We start from the raw sequence: 22,006 nt of genomic DNA, 5'->3' as shown, positions 1-22,006 counted from the left end.
GAGATGTGGTTGACCGGACTGCATTTAGAAGATCATTCCACAGGCAAGGACTAGTGAAGGTGAAAGAGGGGGAAGTGATTTCTAATGCTGACACACATTTCCAGGTCCTATAGATCTCAGTTAAACCAAATTGATTTGACACACAAGTGTTTATGTATGTCACTACTTATCGATTAATAAAGAAGTATGCCTTTTGTCTAATGACTTTATCAATCATTTAAGGCTTTAAAACCATTTTTTCTGATCTTTCCCACCCAATTTATAGTTCCTCCATGAATACAAAAACATATTTGTTCAATACTTTTTAAATTAAAACATTTTGTGAAAAAGGGTGTTCTATGTTTATATAGCAGTCAAGTTTTAAGATAATTTATTAACGAATCCCTACAAAAAAAATGTAAACCTGATTGGTCACATACCAGATAGCACAGGTGTCTGCTTAAGATCTGGAAAACATCTGCTGCGTAAAAACGTCTTCTAAACATCTTAGAAAGGGGAGTTTTACATACATTCAATCATAAGCATCCTACAGACGTCTTCTAGATTTCTATGTGAAAACCAAAAGTCAATTCTTGGAAATTACGATATAAACATCATCTAAGGGCTGAATAAATAAGCTTTGAAGTGTGTTTTGGGAGGATTGGGCAATTCTTGGCTGTTTTTAAAGTTGTCCATCAGAGGTGGAGTAGCAGGCGTTGATAAGAAGAAACAAGATTGTTTAAACGCTCTCTATTATCTTACCGCTGTTATGAGATTGAGGAGAGCAGATGAACTCGAAATTCGAAGGTTTACAAAGATAGCAAACTTGAGTGGATCATTCCCAAACAGCAGGCAGCAGGGATCCATGTTTGTAGGCGTGTTTCCCACCATTTTTGTTGCATCCAGTCACAAAAATAAAGTTTTTATATATTTAGGTGTTGACTCATACCTATTGCCACAAATATTCCCGTGCTTAAGACTGGTTTTGTTGTCCATGGTCACATCTTACGTATTGCAGATGTGCACACAATAATAAAAAAAATGTCTTGCAGATATCAAAAAGACATTTTCCAGATGTACTGTATGTGGGCCATCAGGGAAATCCCATCGTCGCTGTCCTTAGACCTTTGGTTGTCTAAATTCACAATTTCTCTAGGAAATGGAAATATTTGCATACAGCGTTGTGAAGGTTAACAAGCACTTTTTTAATAATTTTTAATTGTGACAAACAATGAATTATGGCAAAAAATTCAAACATGAAATATGGAGATACTAAGTTCCAGAAGGACATCAGCGATTTATACTTTAATAGCCTTTAAATGTTCTGCTGTTGTTATTTGTAGTGGAAGAGCTTCTAGACCAGGATTATTTACAATTGGTCTTTACACATTTCTTTTCAATTCGACAGATGTTTATGCAGCTTTACCTTAGGATACCTTAGATTTGCCACACAACAGAAACATAGAAACTCAAAGGGAATGTTACACCGTGGTGTGATTCAGCCCACACAAGACCATGAAGATGCCATGTCCACACTCCTGACGTGTGCTTGTGTAAGCAAGGCTATATACGGCACTTACACGGAGATGTTAAAACATTTTTTTATAAAATAAAAGACTTTCATTTTTTTATATTTACAGTCATGTTTGTGTGATACCTACTACATAAGTGAAACAAACCATTTTCTGATATCAACTTCATTTGAAATGAAGGAAAGGCATCTAATTATTAAACATATCGTTGCCGTCCTTCTGAAATCTGAGATGTCCAAATTCACATTTTTTAAAAATGAAAAACCACTGTACTTTTTAAATGATTGAATACCATGTTGTCAAATATGACAGGCACTTTTTAACTTCTTATTGGTTAGATATTTGCAATACCCAGTGTGACAAACAAACATAAATGATGGAAAAACAACAAAATACAAAGATTTCAGAAGGACAACCACAATACGTTGTATCCTGCTTTAGGATGCCGAAACACGAAATGTGATTCCAGAGTAGTCATTTATAAAGAAACATGAAGAAATGTACAGCAGATACAAACCATCAGATCAATTTTATTATCACCGGTCCAAATCAAATTACAGATCATAAAAAGAAAGACAAAAAAGCTCGAGTTATTCTGTTATATCTGTACTTTTCATAATAAATTTGTACACTGAAAGAAAATACAAAAACAATTCATCGCAATCATTTATCATTTCCATCATAAACCACGTTGATTTGACAGACAGGAAGCAGTGGTTGTGAAGGGGCGGTGTGTGCAGATGACCGATACACCAGTGTTAGTTGAACTCGTTCAAAAACAAAACAATGAAGAGTTGACCAAATAGTTACCCAGTTTCATCCAGTCAACGTCACAGCTACAAACTTACGGCATTGATACAAACTACTTAGAGGTTGTGCACTTGCATGAATACAACATTATGTGAGGAAGACTACATCGGGGATACATTTCACCTCAAAATGAAGCCTTTATGATTTCTCTTGACGATGACGCATATTTACCCAACATTTCATTTTTGACACCACATGCAAAAGTATATTTATTTATAATTTTTTTTTACAAATGATGGTTTTCTTTACTTAAATCCTTAAATTTGTGGCGCACGTTTCATCTTAGTAAACAACCAATTGTATGTATCAACCAAAATGGGATCTTCAGATACTTAAAAGTCCAGTTTTAACCCAAACCAATCAATACTTGTTAAAATTGAATTACTTGTGTGAGACCTTATGGGTTCCTGTGATTGAAATATGGTTATACCTACAAATACCAAAGTGTAAGTAATTTGTATCAATATACACTTCAAAACAATGAAAACACAACAGTGGATGTAGAAAAGAAAGTACAGTATATGCGGCTAAGTGAGAAAAATTCTGAAATGAAGAGAAAAGCGGGACCGCTTTAGCTTCGAAAATGGTTCTTTTTGGCCAGAAACCCAAATCGCAAACTTACTGATCAATATGACGCAGGAACATAGAATAAAAAAAGCGCATTTGGTGTATTACCTCAAATATACATCATATGTTTCGCATCCAAATTGCTTCTGATTTTCAAAACTAGGATACATTCCACCGGACAGAAGTCATTTAAACCGATTTACCAGAATAAATTATGTTTCTTTTAGTTACCTGGAATGTATCCTTTCCTGTTCTTGTTTAAGGGTGCTACCCATGACTGACCAAGATCTTGGCAAAGAAAACTTCAAAAGTTAAGGCAGAGTTTGTCACAATACCCATAATCCTCTGATAATATATGTTACAGCTATTTACAGTACAGATGCGTTATGACATGAATTCAGCTTTTTAAAGCACAGCTTGGATGCACAAACACGATAACCAAAGACCACTTTAATGTCATTTTGTACAAAAGCATATAAACCGAGCGATACAACTGAAAGGCAGAGACGCAGAGGTACAGTAACATCGTTCCATTGTATAAAAGAATGAAAGGATTTACGACCATATGAATAGAAAAAAAGTCAGAAGGTACGAATGAAATAAAGAAGCAACTCATTTGACAATAACCGTTTGTGATTTTCAATGAACCGTATTTACGTGACTGAACAGTAATACGGTTCATAATAGACCACAACCCTCCGTAACCAATCCATTTCGCGTTTGGGAAAAGCAAAATATAACTTCAAAACTGTGGAGATAAAGGACGGCAATGATTTTAAAATCACAGCAATATGACCAACTGCGAGGAGATGCTTATTTCCAAAACATGGAGTGTTTAAAACAAAGTCCACCGCCCTTATAATGACCTTCACTTTATAACATCTGAATGTAAACATAATGATGACAAAGACGTGAGTGAAGGTCGACAGCATGAATTTTATTCACAGATATCAAAGGTCCGATAGAATGGCACTATGAAAATATGATCAGCCGACCCCCAGAGAGCTAACGTCAGATCGGATACTTCTATAACACGGCCAACGCGAGTGAGCGGGACACATTCTCCCGCAAATAAACTTGGACGTCTCCTATCATGAGCTCAGCCCGTGCCATTTGATTTGCGATGTCATCACAAATGGACATATTGGAATCTTTATTATCTGTCGTTTCCTTAGGGCTGTAAATCTGGCGCCGGCGGCTCGGTTAAGACAACACCAATGTTGGAAACTGACAAGCGCCGTATATTCGCGCCATATGCAACCAAGAAGCCAACCCAAAACAGAAAGACTGGTAGGAAATGTCCCAACCCATGATGAAACAAATTCATTGACATAATAAAAAATAAAATTCTCTCGCTAGGACGGGCAGAAAGGCACAAACACACATCCGTTCAGTTGTGAGTAAGCACATATTCAGCAATTGGCTGCTTCCTTAAACGTTTGTGTCACAAACTGCGACAATCTGCCGCCTGTGCACAAGTATCAAGCAGTAAACAAAAAGCGAAATGAGAACAAAAGCGAAAAGACACGGAACTCCCTGCTACCACAATCCAAAACAGCCAAGCGTCAACAATAAATAAAAGCGTTCAGTGGGAAAGAAAAACAAAGTCTCTGACATTAATGCTTGTAGTTGAAGAGAGCAGAGTTGATTGGTGCTGGCTCGTGTTCGCAGAGAACGCAAATGCGCTCAGAAGCGGGCGGGAAGGACACTCGTCGGTCCGCAGCAGGCAGGTTTATTCGTTGAGATTCAGGCGATGACGTTGGACAAGCACAGTCAGGGAAAACAAAAACAAAGTGTGTAGCAATTAAATCTGGGTCCCATTGTGGCCGTTGGCGGCACCACAAAAATGCACACACAGCACGAGTCTAAACACCCTTCCCCTCCGTCAAGTTCGCTTAAGCGACCCCAGTGTCCTTCCCCGGCCCAGGACGGAGAATGGTGTGTGGGGTGTAATGGGCCGTGTTGGCCTGCAGGGGGAGCCGAAGCCATTCCCCTGCATGTCGGCCCGCTTTCTACCTGTCCTTCAACTCCTGCGTCACACGCTTGGTAATGCGACCGCACAGCAGACCCATGAGGAAGAGCAGGACCACGGACATCGCCAGCATGCTTAGGATGTACGTCTTGGCGGGGGACGTAAAGACCTGACCGGCTAAGTCGGAAAAACCTTCGGCAGGCGCTACCTATTAAAGAGACAACACAAAAATGTGAGAAAAGCTATAGCGACGTCGATATTCATAGATACCACGATCATTTACTGATAGTCATAAAAATACTTAAACACAATACACATACATAACATGAAACCGGTAAAGAACAATCGTGAGCCTGACATTGGATATCAAGAAAATACACGTTTAACTATGTCAATGATTGATTTACAAACAGACAACCAAGCATATGCAAAATGTGCTGAAACAAAAACAGAAAAAAAATGTCTGTTTTTTTATTAAATAAGTCATATTACGACATATTTGTACAGTTTGTGTCGCTTTTGTTATTTTCAAGCTATATATCAGGGGTGTTCAACTATTTTTCCTTGAGGGACAGATTCTAAGAGTATAAATGGGATGCGAGCCAGTTTTTTTACCATATCCTCATTTCTTCTGTAATTTTGTATTTTTGTTATTTATTCCATTTTGTTGCCGTTACTTTTAGATCATATTTTAAAACATCATAAAAAGGCACATGCAATATCTGACTGCATATTTAATTTAAAGGGATTTTGTCTTTTTGATTGTATTTTATATTCCTTGATGCATTAGTTTACCCAAAGATAAAATAGCTGTTCATTTACTCACCCCAGTCCATCAACCAAGATGTGGGTGGCATTGTTTTTTCAAGGAGATATTTAGGAATAGATTTGGTTGAACTAATAAAACTCAAAAATCAAGGAAAGTCAAAAACGCTAATATTTTCAGCACAAATGTAATCCCTGCCCCTCGACGTTAAACTGGCGTCTTATAAAAAGAATCCGTTGATCTGTGCAAAAAACTGAACACTTTTATCGCATCTTCAAGTGAATTCCAATCGCACTTATGTGCCCCATGCACTTAATAGGGCAGATCCTTTGTAGTGCGAGTTCTGGAGGGAGATAAACAACTGTTTTCGTAAATTTACATCAAATAACACAGTTTTTCCTTATCTTAGACAACCGTTCACGTGGTGTAGCCTTCCTGCAGTAACTTTCAAGGGCACAAGACGTGTTTTGGAACGCCACCTATCGCGTGCGCAAACCGACTGCCCGTGGCTGTGGATTGCCGATTATAACGTTACAAATAAGATGGACAGACCGATCAAATCACTTTTATTTGTTATGAATATTACTTCTGTATTGAATGTAGCAGCGTTGAGGCGTCTCAAGGTGTTTTTTTTAAGTCTCTTCGCTTATTTGAAATGTGAAGGCAGGCCAAGGTAAAGATGATTGGCGGGCCGCATTTGGCCCGCCGGCTGCCAGTTGACTAGCCCTGCTGTTTTGCATTAAATTGAGAGTACAAGAAAATTCTTTTCAGTGTTTTCTTCACCTGTCACGCGTTGATCATCTATTGGCCACACGTCATCACATGATACGAATTTGTAGGTTAAGGTTCAATAAACTGTAAAGCGTATCTTTTGTGAATAGGGTCTGCAGCGTTTACATGCGTGAATGATGTCAAATCCCAAATGTTTGTCTTTGGCATGTTTATATATATATATATATGAATACACAAACATGCATGTATATACTTTATAAATGGGAATATTATGTATTTACAGTAATGTAATGTAAACCATGTTTTAGTTAAATATTTATGTTGATATTTGTTTAATATAAACACAAACATTTATGTTGGATCTGACAGCACTAATATGAATGGAAGTCAATAGAATTGAAAGTCTAATGTGACCGTTTCTTTTGACAAAATCAGCTTGTTTTACAAATGTTGGTACAATCTTCTTGCAAACAGCAGCTCTAGACACAAGAATAAGGGGAACGGCCTCACGACTTATTCGACAAACAGAGGCTGGAGGCAAGTTACATTCTGATGTGCGTTTACCTTGGCAGCAAAACTCCACATGTCGATGCGATCCTGTAATCTCTTCTTACACTCAGGCTGTAGTCTCACACGCTTGTCCTGAAGAGCTTCCATAAGACAGGACATCTCTGTACAAAACACACATAAACGCCAATCATCATCACCACCGATAAAGTGATTAGCGGAGTAAGATCATCGTCCCGCGTGAGAATTACATACGTCTTCCTCTGCCCGGTGGGATGGCGGCACACTGGTGTTTGATGTCCAGAGCGCAGGCCGTGTGTAGAACTGGATCCACAAAAATATCTGCTTTGCTTTCCTTCAGAATGTTCAGAACCTCCTAAAGTGGGAAAGTGTCAGGACATTGCAAGCGTAAGGGAACGATTACATGGAACCTAGATGACTGTTACGTTTACCCTCAACGAGTTTTGATAGTACACACATGATAATAAACATAAATAAAGTTGTGTCATCAAATTGATAAGTCGTGATTAATCGACTCGAAAATAAATGTTTGCGTTGATATAAAATGTCGATGATAAATCATTTCTATTTAAATATGTTTTTATACATCATGCAAATTATATTACTTATATTTCTTGACTATATATTACATGTATGTTTGCGTATTCATATATACATATAAATAAGCACGCCACATACATACTGACTAATAAAATCTTAATTTCGAAAACAATAAATCCCGATTTTCTTTTCTCATATCATTGTTTATTTATTACAAAAAAATGCATTACTGTTACTGAGGTGAAGAAGATTAAGGCATGAGACAGACATGCTATAATGCACATTTGAGTGGAAAGAGGTCTTACTTTTTTACAGCCTTCGTGTTTGATCTTCAGCAGGTTAAATTTCAGACACTCCTCGACCTGACCCGTCTGCTCCTGCGCCGCCACTTCCTCCGCACAGAGCCGTGGGATCTGACACACACACACACACGGTCAGTCACTGCAAGCGTCTCAGATGAAGATGCTCACAAGGTGGATGTTACCTCATCAGAGCACTGCAGCTGCAGCTGCGGGTCCAGTCTGTAGTCCAGAGCAGACTCCTGCAGGATCACACGGATCTGATCCTCACAGTCCGGAGAAAGACGCTGGACACACAGACACGTTTTTCTCTAGTGAGTCATCGAGTGAATAAAACTAAAAGATGTTGCAAACATCATATCGGTCACACAATGGCTCATATAAGCTCCGCCCATCACACTGCTCATTCGCATGACCTTAAAGAAACAGTTCTCCAAAAAATGTACATCCATTCAGTATTTTTCTTGAGATTCTTATGACGGTCAGTAAAAACGTACTTTTTAATGCCAGATCGGCACCCACACATTTCATGGCGAATGGTAAAATACATTCATAAAAAACTCACATTTACTCGATTTGTCGCACAACTCATGAAAATCTAAATGGGTTCAAGTTGCTGTACTGGTTCTCAGTGTGAACGCACTTTTGTACAGATGTGTTCAGGCGGCTACGAACCTGGTCTGCATATTTGAGTTTGAGACAGGAGATAACCTCTCCCTCCAGCTCATTGTCATCCGTGGCCTTGTTCAGAATGCTCTGGCAAAATTTGGGGATGTCAGCCTTGCACGACTTCCTGAGCACAGGGTTCAGACGATAATCTAAAATAGAGATCAACAGAGGGTGTCATTCTGCACATGAATGAATTAAAGCCAGTTCAACTCCACCTCCGTGTTTTTGTTGTCATCTGTCTGTTTTTACACGGTGCGTTTGTTGAGTCTTGAAACATGTATTCGAAGACTAAACTGATGTCAAACAAATTATGTTTGCTCTCTTGTAAACAGTGTGTGGTTGTAGTAATGGTTGTACCTGTGTTCTGGGTGATCTGTCTTTTGGTTATCATCTGTTTGCATTTAGGGTCCATAAGCTCGCTGTTTTTGTTTTGTTTGAGACACTGTAAAATGTTCTTTGAATCCGTCTCGGTGCAGAAACGCTGTAGGATTTCACAGAAGACACAATTCGAACGCATTCAAACAAGTGAACATGAAGCGTACAAGTCATACGAGTTGTTAATGGTCAAGACACACACCCTGATCATCTGCTTGCAAACCCTCATGAGCTGAAAGTCCAGTTCTGGGTCCATCATTTCGGTTTCCTGTAGTTTGAAGACCTTCTGATGACAGTGTGGATGCAACACCTTCTTGTTCTCCTTCAGACATTCGATCACCTTTTGCACAAAAACAAAATATCACACAACAATACATACAAGTCGAGCTTTAAAACCTAAAATAGTCGAAGATCCAATGCTTCAATAGGAAGAGCCTGATTTGACTACCAATCTCACAGTCAAATCTTCCCAGGGGTGTTATGCAATATGGACGTCATGCCATTTTGGTTATAGGCTTAGCAGACGGGTATGAACTGTGCCGGCAAGAATATTATTTATGATGCACGCGAGGTCTGGCTATGACCCAGTGCAGCATCGCATGTCTCTGCATCTTTAGTGCCGAGTCCAAACATTTGTCACTTACTGAATGTTCCGGCATTTAAATATGAATTATCACCTTGTCTGTCAATGCACAGGGTTCGTAACTTAGACTGATCTTTGAGCTGAGTGATACAAAAAATTATAATGAAGTAACATAACCAAAATCACTGGATATAGCAAGCATGGCGCAGACTTTCGGAGCATGTCATTCTCTGTTAGTTTGCGTTGGTTAATACATTTACTAATGTTAACAAACTCGGTCTAGGTATCAACCAGGCGCTGATATGTAACAGGGATATAAGGGGAAGGTGTGAGATGTTACCTGAGCGTTTCCGAACACCACATTCTGACAGTGCTGTTTGATGTCCTGTCGACAGCTCTCGTACAGATCCGGCTCAAGACGGATGTCTTCAGACTGCACAACACAACATTTACAAACCTCAACTTCCTCATGTGGAAACGTATCACACAATGAATGCTAATATTTACCTACAGTACGCTGAGAGCAACAATACTGTATCGTTTAACAAGAAGGGAGCAGAAGAATGGTTCAAAACACTCACCATCTCCAGCTCTTCCACTCGGAGCTGTTTGCGGCATTTCAAGGAAACCCGCTGGTCTTTAACTTCCTGAAGTGTGTCGTTCCTGACAGTGGTGCTGAGACAGATCACCACATCCACCCTGAGAAGAAACCAAACATCTTACCACACTTCATCCATGCGTTCATCCCCACTAGAAGACATTTCATTCACATCAACGACCACATCTCCGTTGTATTTTCATTACATTCATTCAACATCATCCTTGTTAAATACAGCATTGGTGGGAAATGCTCCTTATTCCATATTTAGGCGAAAACTAACAGGCGATCTCTGACAGATTTAACGGTCGAACGTTTGCTCTCACTTCTTTTTGATGTTGGGACACAGTTTGAGCACGTCCTCCTTGCACGCCATCTTGAACTTGTATGAGAAGCGGAAGTCCTTCATCTGGATCTGAGGATGATGGAGAGATGGTGGATTGAAAAGAGAGAACAAAAAGACAACGGTAATGAAAAGGAAGATGTGACGGGGAGACGCACCAGTTGGAAGTGTGTGACTCCGACAACACATTTCTCATTCATTTCCTTCTGGTTCTTATTGGCAACCAGACAGTCCATCAGATCCCCGGTGTCTATCTGATTATCAGCCACCTCCTACCAAACAGACAGGAGGAGAGAGAGAGATATTATTATTATTATTATTATAAGACAAATTATTATTATTGAGATACACATACTAATAGAAAATTATACCATATCACCATGCATGTATATGCCTTTTTTTACGTAAAAATGTACAAAACACTGCAACCTCTAAGTTTATATTTTGATATTTATATTTGCTTTTAAATGTTTTTTTGTCATCATTTTAAATATGTTTACAATTTGATGCTATGGATTGCAGCCTTAATAACTAATAGAAATAAATTAGGCGTGTGACTTACATGACAGTAAGATTGAATGACGGGCTCACAAGCTCGAATCAACAAAGCCTCAATCTGAATGTCCTAAAAGATCACAAACACAGACATGAAAATCACCCTACGGATCTCAACTCCACAGCACTGAATGCACACAGACTCAACATCGAGGCTTTTTCCATTTAAGTGCGAAACGCCAGCAAAACGTCAATACAACGATAAATGTTATACCTCAGATTCCAGTTCAGTGAGGTTTCCGACGACATCACGGCAGTTAGGGACGAGATCTTCCAAATGATCCTGCAAACACTCCAACTCCTGCAAAACAACAAAGCAACGTGTCAATTAAGTTGCACGTATAATGTGCAACATATGCATGTTGGTTGTGTCATTTTCAATGTAAAAATCCAATTCATCTGACAAACTTAAATTGTTTTGCGTCGTATATTTGGCAATATATCTATATCATGCTACTGACCTGTCCAGTGTCGGTCTTTTCACTGCACCACTTTCCGAGATCCGTCATGCATCGCTGCTGCAGTTCGGGATCCAGTTTAACATCCAGCGCCCTCTGGTGGAGGATCCGCTGAACTTCCGTTTTACAGTCCCGAGATAACTACAGATTCACTCTCATGAGTCAGTATACGCATTTATGTGCAATCGCATGAACAGACCCACAACCAACCAAACTCAAACACTCCTCTAAATCTGTCTCTGATTGTCTTGAATTTCGCACGATTGATATTAGAATTAAATGTGTAAAATGATTACCCCAAAACCCTGATCATTTGAGCAAATTACCTATTAATACAACATTTATAACCCAAGCCGTGAATGTGGTTATCAGTCCTTGTAAAGAGAGAAAGAGACTGATAGTTTGTTTCTCACATGCATTTTAAAGCTAAGCCTGTTTACTATAAGGGTGAACGTCACCAAGCCCGTCCGACACATGTCCAGCTAATATCACTACAAAAACCAAATAATGGGCCTAAAGATTATGTTTTATGACAGCGAGAGTGTAAATAACAAGCTTTGAAGCTGCAATCTGTAGCTTTTGCCTCTCTGTTTGAAACATAAAATTGCAGATTACGTGTTTTTCTGCATGCATGCTGAAGTTAAATGACATCAAACGGATTTCGTAACTTTAATCTCAAATGGGTTTTCAACATTGTTCTTATGTAATTCGCTAGTTTCACAAGATGGTGTCGGTGAGCTCTTGGTATGCCATGGTCGGGAGAGTAATATCCGTTCGTATAACACTAGCTAGCTTTGCATGGACCAATGTCATTACTCCGAGACATTACTCTGCCTTTATAAACTGTACACTTTTTACGTGCTGTTTGCACAATATAAATAAAATCAATCCGATGTGTCTCCGTAAACGTAGCTATTGTACGGGAATTTGTGCCGGCAAATATGGGTGTCTTTAGAAGTAATATATCCTCTTTTTACATTTCTGAGCACTTGGTTGAGGCAAAACATCTTGATAGCGTTATACGACCGGAAATTAGTCTGCCGACCCTGGTTTTGCAAAAAGCTTGCCGGCGCCATCTTGTGCAACTAGCCCATTGGTCATGGGTTAACTTTCCAGATTGTAGCTTTAAATGTTTTTGTTCACATGCTGATAATGAGAATTACTGTATTCAAATACCCATGTCTGTGTTTTCGTTTAAAGAAAAACTAGACATTTAAAAAAACTAATAAAGCAGGATAGCAATACTGCACTGAAACAGACATCATTCCCCTCATGCAAATCAAACTTCCTGTATTCTGCATTTGATGTTTTGGGATATAGTGACCTGGACATAAGCTCAGCAGGACCCGTGAGATTCAGTCCCTTAAAGCACCAGAGGATACTTACACTCGCACTTACTTTCGTATTTACATCTGAACTTTCTGATGCACCCTACGGTTACATTCAGGAAGCGTCAGATAAGCTATTCTTACCATCAGTTACATCTTAAAAATAAGTACAGTGTTCAATATGTTTCACAAAGCGCTCGTACCCGTCGGCCCTGCATCTCTGTGCGGTAAGCGTGGCGGTACAGACAGGAGAAAACGGCCCCGGGTGGCATGAACTCGCTGGTCTCGTTCCAGCCGCGAGTATGACAAATGCGAGCGGCGTCGTTCTGACACTTTTTGTACAGGATGGGGTCCAGCCTACAAGCAAAATGACAGAAAAACAGAGAATCTGTTTTACAGCTGTCGATTTCATCGTTACATGGTTGTTGGTTAATGTTCAAGTTCAAAATATGTTATGGAATTGAAAGATCCTGGATGAGATCTTGCATGTCAAGATGATGAGCTGGGTACACAGAAAATGTAAGTTTTCACTCACTTCCAGTCTCTGGAGATGAAGTACTGTAGCTCCAGTAATCGCTGTTCACAGCCTTCAACCATTTTATCCGTGTACAGATGTTCCATAAGACACGACAAGATCCTAAACACACAACATTCACCATCATCCTAAAGCAAGCACCTCTTCTCTACACGCATTAAAATGATAAAAGTCCATGAATTTTAAATAGATTTTAATATGACCGTGTTGGGTACACGTGATAAAAGTGATAGTTCAGCCAAGAATGAAAATGACGTCATGAATTACTCATTCTCCAGTTGTCCAAACCTGTATACATATCTTGGTTTGGTTGAACACAGAGGAAGATATCTGGACGAACGCTTGTAACCAAACAGTTCTGGGACCCCACTGACTCCCATAGTAGGAAAAATGACAATGGTAGTCAAAAGTGCCCAAGAACTGTTTGCTTTCCTTCATTCTTCAAAATATCGTCTTTTGTTTTTTCTACTGTGTCCACAACCTGTTTGGTTACAATCATTTGTCCAAATATCTTTCTCTGTGTTCAACCAAACAAAGAAATGTATACAGAAACTTTTTTGAAATAATGTTTATTTTTGGATGAACTTTCCCTTTAGGTTTTAAGTATCACATACATGTGACACACAACCCAGCAAAATCAACAGACTGAAATGTTTACTGTCAAACTGGTTTGGCAAGAGTGAAAACACAGTTCACGTTATTATATGATGTGGCACAACAGTCCTTGTTACAAGTATGTCAACCCCCCTTTGCTTTAACAAACCACTATTTGCTTTTCTTAAGCAGTGTTGATCATGTAAATAAAAAAGGACACAAATCTGTTAATATGAATAACAGTTGTAAATAGTGAAACTTAAAGTGTAGCAGCGAATGGATTTGGGGGAAAACAAGTCGCTTTAAATAAGTATCTGACATGTGCATAAAAATGTAATATGGAAATGAAATATGAATAAACATTTTATAAAGTTACTTAAGAACCACAATAAATCTGAAATGGATTATTAGTTTAGTTTTTTTAAGCTAAGTATAAAATAAACTAAAAGACAGACTAACTGTATACTTAATGAAAACACAAATTCACTCACATGGGATCTCCGTTGCGGATGTGTTTGCAGGCGGTCTGTATGACGGACTCGCAGGCCTCGTTCAGAGCGCGGTCGATGCGATAGTCTGCCCCGGGGTCCGTTTCCTGTATCAGTGTCTGGAGCTGATGGGATACAGACAGTTGAAGCCATAATCAGCATCGTTCATCACAGCCGCCGCCGGATTTAATATGAATGAAAACTGAGCTACACGCATTCATGAATGAATGAATTCCACCTCAGTTCATTAATAACAAGAGGAACTAAGACACGGTGAAAGAGCACAAACGTACTCATCCGTGTCGAATTAAACAACACCATCTAGCAAGGAGGGCTGGACGATATAACCAAAAATGCATTATTTACGAGATGTGAATATTAATAAGTGCTGAGAAATAAAACAAGGATGGAGCAAACTGGCCCACTGCTACATCTAAAATATACAAAGTGCATGAAAATGTTGTCATTTCAAGGTGTTGGTTGTTTCTTAAAATGCCAAAAAAAAGGGTGAACCGATATGGGTTTTTATGGATGATATCGAACCGTTTTTTTAATTTTGAAAACATTTTTATTAAATGTAATCATCGGGACCACACACACCTGGCCCAAAGTTAACTTCCGGTCTGTTTGTGGCTATAACAATTTATTTTATATTGGAATTATATTAATATATTATTGTATATTCATTGTATGTCAAATGACATTAAAACTGCTCAACAGTTATTGACTAACTTTTGGCTTTCCTTAGAACTGAACATGGAAGTGTTTGTATTTATATATACATCATTATTATACACAGTTAGCACACATATTTTACGTTAACAAAAACTTTTATTTAGTAAACGATTAGTTGCGATTAATCGTTTGACAGCCGTAAATTAACCTTTTTTATAATTTTGCTAAACTAACAACCATAATAGGCAGAATAGATGATTTGGTAACATGCCAACTTTCGCCTGCTAGCCCTGAAACCCCTCGCCCTCCGTGCGAATCACCGTCCAAAGATTAAACAGATTAGACAGTCAAACAGACGCAGAAAAAAGTTAACGCATTCATTAGCATTGCCAGTATACCGTCCAGCAAGACGATGCTCATACAAAAACTCACAGCTTTCTGGCAGTGGCCTTCAAAGATGCCCTTGTCCCGGGACATTCTCATGAGGCAGTGGAGGGTTCGACCCTTGTGGTGGAGGCCGGAGCAATGAGTGTCGATCTCGTTTCTGCAGTGCAGCACGATCTCAGGACTGAGGGAAAAATCTTCCATCAGCATCCGCCTGTAGTCCAACATCTCCCCCTGACACTCACCGCTCACCGTTTGACCTGCAAAACAAACCATGAGATTTAGTGTACAACATTATCGTCGTTCCACTACAAATACACGCACAGCTTTACCTCTGTGTACGGCTGACTCCAGACACAGCAGGAGGTAGGAGAGTTTTGCCTCTCGGGCCCGTGGCATCGCCGCATCCATGTTGCAGCGGAATTTGCGCAGGTCTGGTTTGCAAGCTTTAGCCAGCGTGTAGCTGACCTTATAGTCCTGAGCTATTAGCTTCTGGCGAGTGGAAAGGGCGTCCTTACACTGCGGATCACGAAGACGCATATTCGTAAAACAAGACTTCGCGGTCTAATACTGCACGTGCATGCAGTGTGTATAAATCATTTAAATGTGAAATGAAATAAAACAAACATACTTTATCTGACATGCTCTCCTCGAACTTGTGGTTGAAAAGACATTTATAGACCTTTCCTTCTCCTGCTGGAGTCTGAAACAGAAACGAAACGAGAGATTTAATAGCACGCAAAATCGTCGGGTGGCACGTATTAGCAAGAGTGTTTCACGTTACGTTTTCGCAAAAGCGTTCGCGGTCTTCGCGGCAGGCGAAGTAGAGGTGACGGTCTAGGTGGAAGTCATCGGAAGAGAGCTCAGCCACGCGCATGATGGCTTTCTTACATTCCTCTTTAATGGTGTACTGACCCGGCTGCTCTTCGGCTTCGCTCACCAGTCCTTTCTCCAGACACGCGATCACCTCGCCCTGAGAGTGGATATCCTGAAGGGAAAGAGAGAGAATGCTTAAAACACAATGCCATGATGAAACGGATTATGGAAGCTTCATAGCAGTTTAATACTGTGCTCAGACATTTGTTATTTTACTTGTTCAAAAGGCATTTAAATAAAATGAATTCACATAGCTTTTTATAAGTCGGCATGTCACAGAAGTTGCAGTGATGTTTTATTCTGAACTGTGACGTATCGGGGGTAAAACGACACAAAATTAAACGTAGGGAGGTGCTGAATTTCATCCTTCGGGAATAGATTGGATCTATTGGACGTTGGAAGCTATGGCTAGAACCAGTCTCACTCCCTCACCACAAGACACGCATCATGAAGAGATGACGTTTGTAGGTTTATGTTTTAGAATAAACATTATATGGGCAAATGAATACATAAGTTAAAATAATAAACTGTCATTTAAATAGACTGTACTTAGGATGCTTGGCACTCCAGACTGGCCCTTTGAGTTTTACCTTCTCGCCCAAGTTGATGCTCCCACAGTGCAGTGTGTTGATGTCGTCCTTGCAGTTTTCCATGAAGCCGCAGATAAGGCGGAAATCGCTGTAGATGATGCTGGTCATCTTTGTGACGTACTGGTTACATTGGTATTCTGAGATATTACTGCGATGTTCCACCAAACAAGACACCAGGTAACCCTTCCCACGCTCCACCGTCGCGCACTCCTTAATCTACGTTAAAAAATACATATAAACATTTTCACTTTAATACAATTTGTATCATTCAAAACATTCAGGGAATCCATACTCACCTCGCTGATGGTACTCTTGCACACCTCGCTGGCGACGGTCTCAAACTTCGGATCTTTTGTCAAGTTGAACTTGTAATTCCACAACAGCTAGAAAAGAAGAACAAACCCATTTTATCTGACAGAAGATACGACTGGACCAGCATGAACATCTTGAGATCATGTCATTAAAGGGATAGTTCACCCAACAATGTTGAATGTTATGAAACCTTTCGAGTTGTTGCAAATCTGTTTAAATGTATCATTTATGGGTGAAGTATCCCTTTCAGATCTTCCACTCAGGTTAATATCAAGTATCCTTTCATCTGATAATCTATAAGGGCTGTCACGATTATTAAATAATCATCTCATCGCCATTGTTTGACCTCATCTGGATGGTTTCGGATTATTGCACATCTCTATAAAAGACAAGGGGGAGCTGCAGAGCCTGCATATTTAAGTGTATACATTGTAACTTAAGTATGATAATAACTTGTCACTTTATGAAATTGTAGGTTTTAATTAGGTTATCTCAATGTGAAAACCAGCCTACCGAAATTTCAACAACATAGAAGTAACATGTTATTGTAGTCTTGCAAGTGAGAAAAAAACAGACTAGGAGCTACTCTATGACTGATAACATTTAGATGTTTGCTTCAATACACTCCTGATCTATATCATATTTATGTAAAAGCCTAGATCTTAAATATATGATAAACCTATTGTTTAAGAGAAAATAAAACATTTTCAGGTCCATTAAAGGCAGAATCCAACATGTTAAATGTCAAAGCCCTAAAACAGACTATTCAACATCAACAGAAATAAAATGCAAACACTTACATGATTACATTCTCCGGCGATTTCCGTCTCCTAAAAAAAGATGACAAAAAATAGAGTATAAACAGAAAGATGATGGCTCACTCCTACACATCACCTGTAACGTGACAACAACAACAATTATCTGCCGTACCAAACGAGAACGAGAGAAGTTTTTTGTTAATGCCGCAAACATGTCGGCAGCGTGTGGAGCATTTAAAGAGAAAGACACATCACAGAACTTGCGAATAGAATTGGGTGTGCTAGGTGCAAATAATCAAACATTGACAATACTCAATAGTATTGGGGGCACAGGGGGACCACCAAATAAAATTCAGCTCAGGGCCCGGTAAAGGCTTCGGCCGGATCCAACATAACACTGATGTCCCCCTCTGCCTGATAACTTCACAAGAAAACAGTAAGACTGCAATTATTCGTATCCTTCGTTCTTCATCCAGCCTTGTATATTTCATAGATAAAATATGATGCTGCTTGAGAATGCGAGTAACGTTTTTGAACTATATTGTTATTGAGCCTTCATAGTTTAGGGAACATGAATGCACGGACACCAAAACCTGGCGATGAGCCCAGCGGCTTTATTATAACAGTTGTCCGTATTGTATAGCTATAAACTCTGACGTGATCAATACTGTTTCTGTACCGGAGAATTTCTCTCCCTGGCGTGTGAAACGGAGAATCCTTGTTTAAAGACGACACGTGCACTATAGCTTAAATGTGTCTGTGGGTCGGTCTCTGTTTGTACTTGGTATTAAGATGCGTTTTGGTCAATCTTTGTATCAAATGGACCAACTAAGTGCACACAATTTACAAATGAACGCAACCGGGGCAGATAAACACACATAGAGAGGCTTTCTTTTTCCTGTTCTGACAGCCGAGACACACTGAACACTGTAAGTGTGTGTTAGAAATCTGAAATGAAGAGAAAACATTCTGCTTGCTTGGTACGTTTATCGTCATTAAACCAAACTTTTGAGTCTTCAGCCAAAATTTTAATGCAGACTTGTTGTTTGCGCATTATGTCTGTAGGCGTTCTTTTATGGCTGTTTAAACCCATTCGTCGATTTTATGAGATGGAAAATATCGGCCAAAAACACCTATGCCAAAGAAAATGATTTCTAAAAATCAGCCAGAGAAACACCCATATCGGTCGACCTCTATACACTGCCAGTCCAAAAAAGTCACGCACTCTTTACACACTTTTTAAACCATCCCTTCCTCCGGCATTCACTCTGCTATAGAGAATAAAGTCAAAGGTTGTTTATCACTGTCAGTAATGGCGTTCCAGCTATGTTCGGCATGGCAATTTTACAATAAAGCTATGACAGCTGACGAAGGCATAAGCGCCTGAAAGTTTGACGACGGCGTGTGTCTCTAAAAGTTAACAAATGAAAGGCCATTTCCAGCTTGAATCAAACCGACTGCATTTTCACAACATTAACATTCCGCCCTTAAGAAATCGCTCTTCTTAACACGCACGCTCTTATTTACAAGCCGAGGGTGTGTGATGAACAAATAACAGAAGGGTCTGTCGTACAGAAATAACCTGATACAGATCTTTATTTAAACAGCCGAAACACAAGCCCAGATGGAAAGCATCATCGGCACATCACACAAGTGTTAACAGCTTGCCGTTCATTTCCAGCATGGCATTCTCTTCAGTCCCATTGAGCGGAAGGCCTTGATAAGTGTGACAATGTTACTAAAAATGACGTGCAAATCCAATCCGAGACACAGCAACCTGTTCCTGTTCTGACTCCACCTCTCATGCTGTGTGTAACAGGAACTGTGTGTGTGTGAGCGTCAGTCAATCCAAAGCAATGAAGTCATTTAAAATGGATAGCATGTGTCTTCAATATTTTATAGCCTGATCATATTTCCTCATGAACATTCAACAATCTGGTGACTTTTGCTTTGTTTAGAAAAATACTGCAAGTTCAGCAACTTCATCTTTAACCCCTATTCGAGGAGCATTTAAGAGACTGGTCATCCCCAAAAATGATCATTCTTTCATCATTTATTCGCCTTCATGTCATTCAAACCGGTTCTGAAAAACCGTTTGGACCAACATTCGCCCCCATTGTCTTCCACTGGATGAACAAATTGATAGATTTTTCCTAAAATGTCATCTTTTGTGTCACAGATGACCGGTTCTGTGGGTTAAACATTACAAGTCTGTGGAGGTGACAGACATCCAGAAAACTGCTTCTTCGGCACGAACGAGCTTTATGTGACACAGCTGAAGCATTCAGTATGAGAACAAGCATATAAGGACACGACTCGCAATGAAAGTTCTTCAGCTGTAACCAGTATTCACCTGACACAGACATATCTGTTAGACACGCAGTGTTTAATGGTCAAACACCTGCAGGGAACGCAAACACTGTGACCATTTGCTCCTTGAACTCTTTGTAAGTCGCTTTGGATAGAAGCGTCTGCTAAACGACTAAATGTAAATGTTGGTGATCATACAGTCCTTCAAACATCCAGTTGTGTGTCAACAAACAATAGGCAAACCAAGACAACAAACAGTATTCAAATAAAGAAGCCGTCACCAGCAAATTAGAGTCTAGGGGGCAAACAAATAACATCACAGACTCCCATAAGTCGGAGAGTGTGCGTGACGTCACGAAGCGACGAGTTTTGTGCGCGACGTCACGCGGGCAGCGAGTGAGCTCGCCTGTTACGTCACAAAATTCTGTTTAAGTAAGCTACACACTAGAGATTGAGGCACGGCCATAAATAAGAATTGTGTTTCGCGTAAACTCGATATTTATAATTGTCAGTATCTGATGTCAAGCCTCTCAGTCACTGCATGTGCATTAGTGCGCGTGAGGCCTTTTCTCGTCACGTATTCAGAAAGCCGACGCAGCTTGAGATCGTCTCACGTCATTTATACATTATGTCAGCACACGCACTGTATACTATAGAGCACATACTTCTCCAGCGCCTACATCACATTTAACCTCGCGAACGCACAAGCACACCCTTACATGCACGTAACAGTCTCGCGATCGCTCTCGTTTGACTTCAACGCTGACGTGCTGGCGTAGACTTTAAATAAAACGCGCAAACGGCCGCGTTTTCTTACGTCTTTGGGGTCCTGCAGGCATTCCAGCACAGCCAGGTTGTTGTTCCATGAGTGTTTGGGGCAGATCCGGATCACGTCTTCACGACAGGCCGCCTCCTCTGCGAGCTTCCAGGCACCGCGGCGCCGGATCGTGTCCGAGGCCGCATCCGCCGGCGCTTTCCCCTCTCCCCCCTGATTCTTCCGTCTCTCCACATTATCCATAACGTTGTCATCGTCCAGGGTCTGCGATTTGCCTCCGTAAGCGCAACATATCCAGCCGGAGAGGAACATCAACAGCAGAACTCGCTGCACACGTCTACACGCCGCCATCTTCGCTGGGCGAAATTACGAATCCTACTACGACGTAGGCGTGGCTCCTCGCGTATGAATAAGCGCCGCTTACGTCGTTTCGTAGAAGGCGGGTAACGTGTCCTTATTAATATTCATTAGCGGAAGCCTCCTCCATAGTACGATGCGTCAGTTATCCATAAAGCAGTGCTGAGTTACGGTCGTGACCCGGGCGCCGCAGTGATCGGGCTCAACTATCGGCCACGTCGACTGAAAAGAGCCGATGGGTCACTTGATCGATCTCCTTCCGACAGAACAAACACAACAATTAGCATGAAACAGACATGGAAAGGGGCGGGGTTAATAGTCCCGGATGTTCTCGTTCATTGGCCGGGAAGGATCGAAATGTTATTTTTGTTTATTTGATTTCCTCAGTGATGCAATCTTATTCTACAGATATTTTTTTATTAATGTTATTTTCACGTGTCAATGATTGTGTATGTCGCAGCTGAAGAAGCATGCAGCGGTCACGTGGTCATTTTCTCACCACAGGCTACTTTTCCGCGTGGACCGTTGACATGCTCACTGGATGAGTTATGTGTATTATTTCTAGTGAGACCACGTAATGGTAAAACGATCGGAAAGTGTTGTGGAAAATTGGTCTTGTAGTTTCAAAAAATTGCTCAAACAAAGAAGGTCCAGGTGTCAAAGAGTAAACTTTATTTGTTCGAATCAAACAAAGTGAGATCTTCCCAAAGCATCCAAA

At 40.2% G+C, this 22,006-nt stretch overlaps 1 protein-coding gene across 3 annotated transcripts; it reads right to left on the bottom strand.

Moving 5' to 3' along the window:
• Positions 1–2,021: 2,021 nt before the first annotated feature.
• glg1a (golgi glycoprotein 1a) lies at positions 2,022–21,625 on the bottom strand. 3 transcript variants are annotated; one of them, XM_079450454.1, is made up of 27 exons: positions 20,974–21,625; positions 17,889–17,918; positions 17,073–17,159; positions 16,777–16,992; positions 16,095–16,298; positions 15,942–16,013; positions 15,643–15,829; positions 15,359–15,570; positions 14,255–14,376; positions 13,170–13,271; positions 12,838–12,991; positions 12,705–12,737; positions 11,310–11,447; positions 11,063–11,149; positions 10,856–10,918; positions 10,452–10,565; positions 10,277–10,365; positions 9,934–10,051; positions 9,693–9,785; positions 8,972–9,109; positions 8,752–8,875; positions 8,401–8,543; positions 7,911–8,012; positions 7,732–7,839; positions 7,121–7,241; positions 6,923–7,029; positions 2,022–5,068 (listed from the first exon to the last, which is right to left on the bottom strand). In XM_079450454.1, the coding sequence occupies exons 1-27, from the start codon at positions 21,280–21,282 to the stop codon at positions 4,901–4,903; spliced, it is 3,441 nt and encodes a 1,146-aa protein (XP_079306580.1). In that variant the 5' UTR covers positions 21,283–21,625; the 3' UTR covers positions 2,022–4,900. The 3 variants fall into 3 exon arrangements, with proteins under 3 accessions (XP_079306580.1, XP_079306579.1, XP_079306581.1); XM_079450453.1 differs by having other exon boundaries at positions 12,693–12,737; positions 20,974–21,405; XM_079450455.1 differs by lacking the exon at positions 12,705–12,737 and having other exon boundaries at positions 20,974–21,575.
• Positions 21,626–22,006: the final 381 nt, after the last annotated feature.

The sequence above is a fragment of the Barbatula barbatula genome (assembly GCF_947034865.1).
Source record: "Barbatula barbatula genome assembly, chromosome: 25".
NCBI lineage: Eukaryota > Metazoa > Chordata > Actinopteri > Cypriniformes > Nemacheilidae > Barbatula > Barbatula barbatula.
The sequence above is the reverse complement of the archived record's forward strand: the minus strand, read 5'-3'. Positions and strand labels throughout refer to the sequence as shown.

What these genes read in the sequence shown, in the direction of transcription:
- glg1a (XM_079450453.1), bottom strand. Translation starts at nt 21,282, where the DNA reads ATGGCGGCGTGTAGACGTGTGCAGCGAGTTCTGCTGTTGATGTTCCTC. An exon ending in GAGTGGAAGAGCTGGAGATG is followed by an intron (nt 9,786 to 9,933) that starts GTGAGTGTTTTG and finishes TGTGTTGTGCAG; the next exon opens with TCTGAAGACATCCGTCTTGA. An exon ending in AGCTGCAGTGCTCTGATGAG is followed by an intron (nt 7,840 to 7,910) that starts GTAACATCCACC and finishes TGTGTGTGTCAG; the next exon opens with ATCCCACGGCTCTGTGCGGA.